This window comes from Papaver somniferum, chromosome 4 (genome assembly GCF_003573695.1).
Source record: "Papaver somniferum cultivar HN1 chromosome 4, ASM357369v1, whole genome shotgun sequence".
Lineage (NCBI taxonomy): Eukaryota > Viridiplantae > Streptophyta > Magnoliopsida > Ranunculales > Papaveraceae > Papaver > Papaver somniferum.
Window position 1 is genome coordinate 47825390 of NC_039361.1, and position 12192 is coordinate 47837581.

Here is a 12192-nt window from a genome sequence, read left to right on the forward strand (position 1 = left end):
TTCAATTTGTGTTTTTTATATTATGAAATAAACCCTAAGAATGCTTCAACAAACATAGACATCATTTACCTCATCATCTCTGTTATTTCCTCCTCATCATCTTGTTCAATAGATGCTTCTGATTTCGATTTACCACCAGAATTAGGTTTTGGTTTTTCAGGAGGTTTACGAGGACCCATTCTTTTTTGGGTTTGAAGAATTGAATGAATTTGGTTTAGAGGATGAAACCAAATAATGGAGTTTAGTAGTTTTGGAAGTTCTTTTGGAATTGCGAAGTGAAAACAAAGAAATTGAAAGATGGAACCGTTTCCATTCTACAACCGTCAATTTTATGTAATAATGGAATTTGTAACCGTCACATTAATGGAATGAGGGAGTTTGTAACGGTTACAATGGGGTATAATTGGTGCGACAGTTACAATGGAGAAGAATAAGGAGTTAGAATTAGTTGTCGAACTTACATAAGTGGAATTAAGGGGTTTGTAACTGCCACATAAATTGGGTTTGTAAAAATCATAATTCCGGCATGGACATATGGTACAATTCTATGCCGACATTCTGACAATAAGTTTAAATTGTGTCTACAATACCGGCACTTGTAACGGTATAGTATTTGGTTCTTCTTCAATGCCGGCACTGGAAAAAAACTTAAGGAAAAAAACAACATTAACCACATAATCTTAAGGAAATAAATAAAATTAACCCAAACAGACCCTCATACTAATCTTAAGGAAATAAAACTAGAAACATTAACCGCATAAACAACGTTACACATGAAATGAAAGATCTTAAGCTAATTGCAACTAACATCATTTCTTGGGACGAGATTCAAGAGACAAGGCATCTTCGAAATGCCTAAAAGGCTCTTTTCTCCACTTGGTATACGCGTTCTGAGCTTGATACCTATTCCCTCAGAATCTTGCAAGAAACTCGTTGTATTTGCGGCATAATTTTATGAGGGAAATTCTGCAATTCGTTACAAACACATACCCGTAATCCATTTTTTGTTTCTTGCACTTACCGTCCACAAACTTCGGCATATAAGGACCATCCTCAACAAGACCCCAAAAAAGGTTTGAAGAGCGGTGATCTTCCGGGAGATCTGATACTATGTATTATTTTTTAATCCATTGGGTTTCTTCCTCAACATCCGCTTTTATCTTCACTTGTTTTACACGTTCATATATCTCTTTAGTTTCTTTGCGATATTTTGCTTCTATTGCTGCCTCTTCTTCTACTCTTTTCCTTTTAAGTATCTCTTCTTCCATTGCGGCAAGTGACTTGGTGATTTGCTCCTTCCTTCTACTTTTTTCTAGTATCATGGGAATTGAGTTGGTGGTGGATGATGATTGATTCCCTACCGGAGTGGATACTTTTTTTCATATAAAAATTCTCTGAAATCGGTAGTTGGTGATTGATTTTCCGTCAGAGAAATGTGTTGGAGCTCACCTTTTTTTTTTTTGAGGTATCAACTGCAATAGGTGTATCCACTTTAAATAGATGAGGACACAACGACTCTTTTCCACTTTATCATTCCGGCATTGTCAGTAACTTAGATTCCACGCCGGAAATGGTCTTTACTGGTTTATGTTTTAAAAAAAATAGATGTTATGCATTGAATGTTCAATTCCGGCAGTTAACGAAAGATGTTAGACCATGCCGGTAGTGTAAACCGGCACAGTATAGTATATAAATTCAAAGCCGGAACATGGTTTATTGCACACATAATTTTGACATCAAATTCCGGCATAAAATAATATATAGTTTCTATGCCGTAGATATAACAGTATTGAATTATGTTAACGATGTAAGCCGGAACTATAATTTATTTCAAATGTAATCCTTATCGCAGGAAGCACGAATGCACTTATCACGTGCATCAAGCCTTTAAACCACCTGGTGACCCAAATGGACAAGTTTAGTCTCGTGAGGGTTTACATAGAGATGTACCCACAAAACCTTAATAAAAACTACCCTAAAAACCTAACCAAATACCATTAAACCTATCAATATTCTTAGGAAGAATCCGTCTCCGATTCACCCAGCTGGTGGTACTCCGTGACTTTGATTACAATGTGGTTCACGTTGGCATCAAACATGAATGCTTCTCCCTTTTCCAGTAAGTAACGCGTTTTCACGGCTTCATGCTACAAAAACAACACAAAAACTAAGTTTGTTACATAAAATTTGAAAAAGAGTGGATTGTGTCGAATTTATCATAAAGATAATTACAAGTTGTTGATGGCACAATCTATTGCGGGTAGCGTGCTTGATCTGGTGTTTCATTTTTAGATACTCAACCACCGCACTTAGGATGATGTCGTGTCGTTGCTCGATTTGTTGAGCAGTTCTTCCTTTCGGGTTAACGTAATCGTGAATACATTTGTTAAAAATCTTCAGCCACATGGAATCCCGCGTGCTGTTATCTATAGTTGAAGGACGAGTTTCGGCGTACCATGCTTGGGTGATTGCTAAGTCTTCCTCGGAGTCAAACGATGCCATTTGTTGTATGTGGGATTAGGTACTATACTTAGCTATTTGTAGATGATTATTCTGGGGTTTAGAGTTTCTAAGTTAGGAGGATCAAGGAGATATATAAGAACACACGAGTTTTGGGATTTTGGGTCCAAGTATTAGCTCTCCTTATATAGAGAAAAACCTCAACGACTAGTTTTTTTGAAATCACCCAAACTCTGGCATAGAAGTAAATGTAACATAGGATGCCGGCCCCCAGTACCGGTATAGTTTACCGTTAGACGTTCATGCCGGAACAAGTGAATTTCTTCACAGAGAAAAATGCAACTATTACCGGCATGGCTGAACAACATGGTTTAGCGCCGGTACTATATACCGGAATTTCATATATTATTGCGACCATGCCGGTATTTGTAAACTTCAAAAACAAAAAAAAACGGCTAGTTTTTTGAAAAATAAGACCGTTGGAGATTCATTTATATATAATACACCCCATTCCTTTGGAAAAATCAACACAAAGCACCCACCAAATAACAAAAATCCTTCTCTCAAGAAATAGATCAATCAAGCACGGTTGAAGTTCACAAGCGATGGGAGATTCATCATCAAGCTCTATTTGCAAAGTAAGTAGATTGAACATTACTAACAATATATGGACAGTTAAAATCTTCACTATTATGACACGTAACTAATATAATCTTCTCTTACAGAATCATCATTGCATGTGTCAAATTTGCAAGTCACCTTCTCATCTAGCCATGGACTGTCCTTTTATCTATTCAAAGTGTAGAAGTTGTGATGGGACACGCCGGTTTTGGATTGCAAAAGTTGATGATGCTGAAAATGGAATAATGTTTCTAAGGTGTTTGAATTACCCAAAGTGCGATGAGTTTTAATGGTTTGACAAAGCTGTTGAACTACCAGAATCAATAGAAAACCACAAGGGCCAACGCAAGCCTAACGATGGGTGTGATGGGTGTTATATGAAGGTAAAGGAATATGTTGAAAGAGAAGAAAAACCAATGAAGATGGTCCTTGACACCCCCCCTTCCGGACGATGTCTTCGAAGAGATTCGCGAAAGGCTCAAAGGTTCCGCAATTGTTGAAAAGGGATGGCTTACTAAATAGGAGATCATCTTAAACCAAAAGTGCTCCATTACCACTGTTTTAATTTAAAGGTTGAAATATAATGTAATAGATTATCTAGGAATGAAATAAATAGAGCATTCGTAACCTATTTATAAACAATACCGGCATAGTATATTTATCAAAATCCAATGCCGGAATTGTGCAAAACTATGCAAGAGTAAGAAAATCAGAATTCCGGCGTAGATTTAATAATTTTTTTAATGCCGGAACTACCCATAATCTACACAGAAACTTGGTCATTTTCATCCATTGTGCCCGACATGGTTTTGGAGTAAATTGTTCCGTGTCGGTACCAATGGCGGCATAGAATTAAAATTTATTTTTATGTCGGAACCAATACGGGTGCTGTGGAACTTAAACATTTGAATGCCTTCGCTTCTCGTGTAAAGAAAACTTACAGAGACAACCTTTTACTAGAAATCTAAACATGTTCACCATAAACCAAACAACTAAATCGTTCTTAAATGTTCTTCATCAAAGTATCATAAACCAAAAGTAAACCAAACAAATAAAGAGTTCAACCAAAAACACAACTATAGAGTTCAACAATGTTAGAAATTGTTCAAAATATAACAACCACCATCCAAATAACGAAACACAACTATAGAGTTCATCACTTGGTCTTTTGCTTCTTGGAAATGGGCACCTTCCTTCTTTCCCAAAACAAAGTTCTTTCACTTGGGTCTTCAATTTTATCAAGCTTTTCCTTCCTCGTACTTGCAACCTAACATCTTCTTCAACTTGCCAAGCCGACGCTGCTAGTTTCAAACATACAACACATAATTAGTATATATATGCTAATATAAAATTATGTGTACATTAAACGTTTAAGCAATTAACAATACTTACTAGCAATCCAACGGTCTTATTAATTTGGGTCATCGTAGGTGGTGCCTCTATAGGAGTTGGAACGGGAGGGTTTTTCTGGGGTGGAACTTCGACGTCTTCCGGGCGCACGGCAAAAGGATGTGACCATTCCAAGTAATTACCAATGTAGGCGGGATCGGTTTCGTCACCATTGATTGCAAGCTCCCAATTACTAGTATCTACCAAACGACGTGGTTCTCTATCCCACCAATGTGTTGGTTCTGGAATTGGATCATACTCTACCCTCAACCTTGTGGAACTTGTCATGGACACAGAAAGGTCAAGCTGATACCTTTCAGTAGAGGCTGTCATGAAGGAGGGTAATTGCTGGTATCCAAGTTGCCGCATCACACTTCGAGGATCATCCATAACGTATCCCTTTGGGTGGAACAAAGGCCCATTGTAAGATGCAACGTTATAAAACCTCAAATATTGGCGGTTTTATCTAGCCTCCTTGTAAGGGTCGAACACAACATCTTTGGTAGTCATTATGTCCAGAGATAATCTCATTTTTATCAGTCGATGATCGTTACCGGGCTTCAGATGGCTGTTGAACTCGTATTTCTTGGCTCTAGGCTCCTCGGGGTCATCAACGGGATTAAACTTCAAGAAGGGGTTGTCCTTGAACAATGTTGGGAAATGTTCATAAGCCCGCACCTATACAAATGTGAAAAGGGTACATGTGAAAAATATAAATAAGAACATAAGTTTAAAAACAAAATTACCTGGAGTAGAGTGAAATTCCCGACAAATTGGTTTGTAACCGCCTTAGAGGCCCTTCTCATCTCCGTCATCAAATGTGCCATTACCATGGTGCCCCAAGAATAGCTAAAGACATCTTCCAACGGATCCAAGTATTGAAGGTAGTTTTCACTAACCCTGTTGCCACTAGTGTCGGGGAATACCCTAGTGTCCAAGATGAATAACAGGTACGCAACAACTTTATAACGAATCTGTGCGGGGTCTCATCCATCCTTCAAACTTCTTTCCTTTGAGTTTTGAAACTTCTCCTTAAGCATGGTCAGCTTGATGGTCATTGTCCTACTAATCTTAGATATATAGAAGATTTCCGCAGAAGTTTTGTAGTCCCAACCAAGCAAATTTTTAGTAAGATCGTGCAACTTCGTCCATTCTAGCTCAAAAGAATGATTATCTCCTTCTGCAATTGATTTTCCGGTAACACTCAATCCTAGAATGTTCTGAGCATCATCAGGGATCAAGGTCATCTCGCCAAACGGGAAGTGCATGGTATCTGATTCACCATGATACCTTTCGACGAAGCAATTGACTGTCACAATATCCGGATTCACATAATCTTCAACCAAAGGATATAGACCAGAATCCTTAACTATTGCTTGAACCTCTTCATGCTCCTTAGACAAATCCCAATGAGCCGCGACTTGGTTTCGGCAAACACGCACAGCCTTCGTATGATCCTACAATTAGGAGATAATACGATTAAGAGATTTTGTATAAATACAAAATAATACATATGCACGAGACAAAAATTCTTACATAGGTTTAATATATAGTACGAGCCCACGAGTCTTTGTAGCCAAATAGATACCCCGGATCATGCGAAGCTGCGCCCAAAATTTTACCACGATCAAGGTCGGGTATCATGTCATCAACATGAGGAAGGTGCGAACCTTTAACTTTTACTTTTCCTTTGCCTTTCCCCTTGCCTTGTGTGGATTGTTGACTTGGACCACCTTCTTCCACTACTCCTTGGCTTTGGTTTTCTAATTGAGTTGGATCAATCTCATTATATTCCTCCTCACTTTCCTCTTCATCTTGCTCATCTTCCTCCTCAACTGCTCCAGTAGATTCACGGATTACGAGTTTACTACGGTCACGACCACTCTCCCAAACTTCACCTCTTGTATCAGCCCCCAATCGGGTTTTGAGACTTTGGTCTTTCCCTCGAGGAGGCAGGGACTGAGGAGTATCAAGAGCATCCTTCCTTCTTTTCTTAGTGACAGCATCTTTAGCTTTTCCTTTGTTAGCCTCCTTTGCTTTAGCTTCCTTTGCTTTAGATCTATTTCAAAAGAAGCATGAAATAAATATAATACAACTAACTTTCATTTCTAATACCGGCATACATACACCACATTACAGCATAGAATCATCACTACCGGCATCCTGAAAAAAATATCGAACATGCCGGGAGCTAATACCGGCATTGTAAATTCAAACGATTACATGCCGGGAGTAACTACCGGCATTGACAAATAAATTTTTAGGATGCCGGTACACTATAGGAAATTCTTGAATAAGAAAACACCAGTACCGGCAACTACGTAAAATAAAAACAAATGCCGGAACACAGTACTGGCATTGAAAAAAATTGTCGAGGACGCCGATAGTAGTTCTAAAGTTTTTGGATACCAAAACTCAAGTATCGGCATGAAATCTAACCTAAAATGTACGCCGGTACAAATAACAAAATCCTAGGGTTTTTTGTTTATTAGAAGCTTACTACCGGCGTACACGTAAAAGTTCAAATCAATGCCGATACTAGGTTCAGAAGTGGTGTTCATCCTAAATACAATGCTGAAACTAAGTTCCGATGAGGTCTTTAACCTAAATTAGATGCCGGAACTGACTACCGGTGTGGTCTTCATCCTAGATTGAATGCCGGTACTGATTTCCGGTGTGGTATTTATACGAAATTGAGTGATGGAGCTACTGAAACTCAACTGTTTCAGTTAGGGTTTCGCGATTTTGACCTAAACCCATAGCTAGAAATTGATTGAAACACTAATTAAACAGTTTTAAATGACTTACGTTCTCAAAGAAGCCATATTTATGAGTAGTTGATCGTCTGATAACTCTTGTTCTTCGTGTTCTTGCTCTTGAGAAATCAAAGCAAGCCTTTTCTTTAATTTCTGTTGAGAAATCGATTTTGATTTCGATTGGGCATCTGATTTCTTTCTTGGAGGCATTCTTATGGGTTCGTTTTAATCGACGAAGAAATTTTGAATTAACGATTAATCGACGATGAAGAACGATGGTGTGAACGATGAAGAAGATGAAGAAGAAAAAAATCGAAACCCTAACCTAATGAGTGCCGGAACTGATAGTGTAGAATGGGGGATAAATGATTTGGTTTTTGATTTTATGTTTTAGTTGAAAGGGTATAACAGTCTTTTCATAATGTTTTTTAATTAATATAAGGTGTTTTAGTATTTTTGGCCCAAAAAACAGCCCTTAGCAGACACCTTTGGTTGGGGGAAATAATTCATATCCCCAACTAGTTTCCATATCCCCAATTACGTGTTCAAGATAAAGCAAAAGATCCTGTAAATATTGAATTTGTAGCTGTTCCAGAAAAGAAAAATATTATTGCTCATGACTTAAGTTTTGAAATTTCTAGTAATGTAAACAAACGGTGGGGTTATAACGATCCACCATTGTGTACTGCACATTACCTCGGCTTCGGAAAGGAGTAGTAGGATTAAAATGTGCTTTGCTTCACAAAGAAAATAATTTAACATTAATATAAAAGTTATTTGACTATTTGAGTGGGAAAATCAAATTAAAAATATAGCCTCAAATAATTTTTGATAAGGTAGATATGTTATATTGAAATAACCCAAAAATTGGTAAACACTTTTTACAACTTCAAGTTACGGTCATGGGTGAGTTCTCTTTATACATAGAATATAAGCAATCAGAACACAATCCATTCAATCCAAAATGTTGATTACATGATTGTTTATAAGAAAAATAATATCAAATATAAAAGCCCAAATACAAATAAAGATACCAATTATATATAAATCCGCGAACAGAAAGAACAAAGTACCGTAAAGGTACCCAATTTTTGGATGAAAAGTAAAGAGAAAAGATGGTATAATCTGGAATCAGCATCGACCATTTTGAATATTTATCTTTTTAATAAGAGATGCTCCTGAGAGAAATGAGTGTTTTGCCGATAACCTGGTACTTATGAAAGAAAAAACCAGGTTGCCCTGAATCTCTTTTTTTGAAGATGAATTCAAGGCGATGTTGTGTTGAATCGCCGATGTTCTTGAACCCAGAATAACAATTCATAAACCAACCAGCAAAAATTGAACAAATAACCATTAAAGTGAAGAAGCAGTTTCTCTTCAAGCAAAGATAAAATCGACTATGAAGAATTCTGTCAAAATACAAGAAAAACAAAACAACATCTTATTCAATTAAAAAGCCACTAAAAACTCAAGAAAAATAACAGTCATTTCTCATATCCGATCTAGAAGGCATGATGACAACTATAGGGTTCGAAGATAATGTTTTTGGAAAGAATAAATTTTTATGAATGAAATAGATAGTACGTTGTTTTGTTGTTAGTTTTATATAAATGTGTGTATTTTACAACTTGGAAAATTTGAGGCCTACCAAAATTTTGTGCCTACCCAGATGAAGGATACGAAGCTTCCAAAAATATTGAAACTAATAAATTAACTCAAAGGTACATTCCTAGCAAACCGTTCCCATTAACTAGGATTTTTATTGATTTATACGTTAAAAATTGAAAATTTTTAGGAACTTGTACTTTTTTGAGTTTATCCAGAAATGGCTAATACGAATGTCCTAGTTAGTGGATTCTAAACGATCGACTGATATGGACATAAATATTAATCGATTTTTTCTTGATGTTCTTCGTGGTTAAAGAACATCAACCTAGTATAGGCTAATGTGGACATTTATATCGTCTTGATTCTGGTTAAAAAATTACCCAACTTTTCAGTAGACTACAAACGTCAATTTTGAATAATTTTTTTTCAAAATGAAGAACCTCAATTTTGAATCGACTAATTTTAAACCTCTATATATGTCGATTCTTGGTATGAATTTATAAAAATAAAATCATACTCGATTTGAATGTGGACGATAAATTTTTTCAAACCGAATAAGGATCATACTCAATTTTCATACACGTTCTCAGCAGGATTATGGGATTATATGTAATTTCAAAATGTGTATGCTTTTCATACCAAAACGATTATTTTGACCATATTTAATCTCATAGTGCATATGAATTCCCAAACATTCTTAAGACGTGTGTAATCTGATATTCAATATGCAAACTAAAACTGAGTATGATCCACACTAACTTGATATTCTTCAAGAACACTCCACAATCCTCTAATATTAATGTATATATATCCGCTGATTGTGGCAAAATAAGCTCACAAGGATTTTTTTTCTTAGTGAAAGTCTAGTAAAATCGGTTTATAAGAACATCAACGTCCGACGACTATTGCAATCATCCTACATATAAATAAATGTCCATTGATACCTAATGTCTTCGTGAGTGAACCAAGTAACCATAATAACATCACGCCTCTAACCATCCTACTTGAATGCTAGTGCTTGAGGCGTGGAAAAATATGAAATAAGTAATCATAAAATTAATATCTTGGGCAATTTTTGTATCCGCTTTAAGGTCACATATATTCGAATTAGGGTCATTATTGTTGTGTAATTTGTTAATTAGAAATGCATTTAAATTGGAATCAGGAATTCCACCGCATCTTAAGTTCATGTGCTTCGTATACCTTGTTATGACAAAGTTTATTTTTATATCTTTCTTCCGCCAACCAACTTTGTTGGTCAATGGAACCTCATCTCCTAAACCGAAAGATATCCCCAGTATGAAAAACAAATATGATATTAATGTTATTACTGTAAGAGCACTAACATTGTTAATTTAATTTACATCTTTGTATTAATTGCATATAAACTATAAATCACCATAATTGTCATACCTATTTCGAAGTCTTCAAAATAAAACGTGTATGTAGCATACCACCAATGTTCAACAGTTACAAACAAGTATTTGTTCAGATGTTTCGTAGAATCAATATGGTTTGAAGTAAACCAAGATAATTTATCGACAACAATTTTGGCACCATGAAGGTAGCTCTGCATAAATTTTTTTAACTTCGTATCGACCACCTCTTGATTTTTGAGCACCGCTATCTCGCTCAATTTTTGTAGACAGATGAGCTGAGCTCTAGCTATTTCTCGACTGGAAAATGGATTGAGATATCCCCTTCGTCCGAACTTAATTCTGTCATCGATGTAGCTAGACTGAGTTTCGCTTTCTATTTCTCGAGATTGAGACATTTATGTTTAGACATTTAGAGAAGCTGAATAAAATTTAGAAGGATTATCCGTGGAGAAAATTCATTGAAAACATTGTACTTGAAGGAATATGTTATTTATAGGGTTGAAAAAACTAGCTGTTTTTTTGTTGTTGTTGGAAAATAGCCTTTAACGTTAGAACTTGAGACGACCGCCTCAACATCTTCCAGTCCACCAATGTATCTAAGAATTTTTTTTTTTCTCACTACCTAAACTAGATTTGATCGTCCACGTGGCTCGCAAAATATGTAAATTTGCCGGTAATTTGTTCTTAGATCTCTGTCTCTAATTTTTATTGCTAATGCATAACAGACCTAAAGGTCCATGGACAAGTACGTACTAAAAGCATGGCTCACGAACGCCTCTACTACCTTTCTACTCAATTGGTGTGTGCAAGCTATTTCAAAGTCAGAGAACTCAGTATGTCGATAGCATCACATAATTTCGACAGACACAGAATCATTTTTATCAAATAAGTTAAAAGATCTCAGAATTGTGAATGACTCATGAGACGAGAGCTTAGCTGGTTAATCCATTAATGGTAATACGTAAAACTTTGTGATTTTTGAGTAAACTACAACATACACCAAAATGGCAATATATGGTTGAACTTAACTGTCCCCCAATTACTTCTTCTTTAAATCAAAATCATTTCTTCTTTTCAAGCAGAAACCAGAAACCCATTTCTTTCTTCTTCTTTCTTTTGTTTCAGTAAAACAAGTCTACTAAGAAAAACTCCAACTTCTTCATCAATGGCATCAAACCCAAATTCCAGAAAACTCATCTTGAAGATTTCATCATCATCTTCTTCTTCTTCTCCAAAGCTACCACCAACACCATCACAGTTACCACCACAGCCTACTGGTGTTAACATGAAATTCCCACTAACCCATAGGTCTTATTATCTAAATCCTGAATCTAAACTTGCACATGATCAAGTTTTTACTGAACTTCCACAGTCTCCACACTTCAGCCCACTTGAAAGTTTCAGAAGTGAAAACATAAAAGAAGGTATCAAGTTAGGATGTGACTTAGCCTTCTTGTTCTTGGTTCAGAAACTTCGTAACCTGAAAGATTCCTCTCATTTTCTTAGTGAGGTTGGTAGTTTGACCGCAGAGTTTGAGGGGTTTGAAGAATTGGGCTATGATTTGACAAAAATAAAACAGAGATTCAATCTGCTGAAGAGAAGAGCTGAAGAAGAAAAGGGTTGGAAAAATGAAGTTGTAAAGCTAGAAGAAGAAAAGCTAGAGAAAGAAGAAAGCGTTGAAGAAAAAGAATTTCTTCTGGTGGAGTTAGCGAACGAGTCTGTGAAGATAGCTAAGGAAGTGAAATTGGAGAGGTCAGAGATTGAGAGGATTGAGAATAAGAAGAGGAAGGTGATGGCTGATCTGAATGTGAATGAGTTTGAAAAGTTATCTAATAAGCCATGGTAATAAGATAATCTACTAACAAACAACTAAGTTTAGAGTTGGTCTGATTATTTAGGGGGTTAGATTGTCTAATCAAATTGCATTTTATAATCAGTGGGTACTGTACTACTAGTATATCATGATCGATTATGAATGA

The 12192-nt window shown here is 36.2% G+C and overlaps 1 protein-coding gene across 1 annotated transcript; it reads left to right on the forward strand.

The window, feature by feature from the left end:
• The first annotated feature begins 11498 nt into the window (after positions 1-11498).
• Positions 11499-12059, forward strand: LOC113272472 (DUF724 domain-containing protein 10-like). Its single transcript, XM_026522299.1, has one exon. It carries the CDS (start codon positions 11499-11501, stop codon positions 12057-12059), a length of 561 nt encoding a protein of 186 aa, XP_026378084.1.
• Positions 12060-12192: the final 133 nt, after the last annotated feature.

Coding starts and splice junctions, on each gene's coding strand:
- LOC113272472 (XM_026522299.1), top strand. CDS start 11,499: ATGAAATTCCCACTAACCCATAGGTCTTATTATCTAAATCCTGAATCT.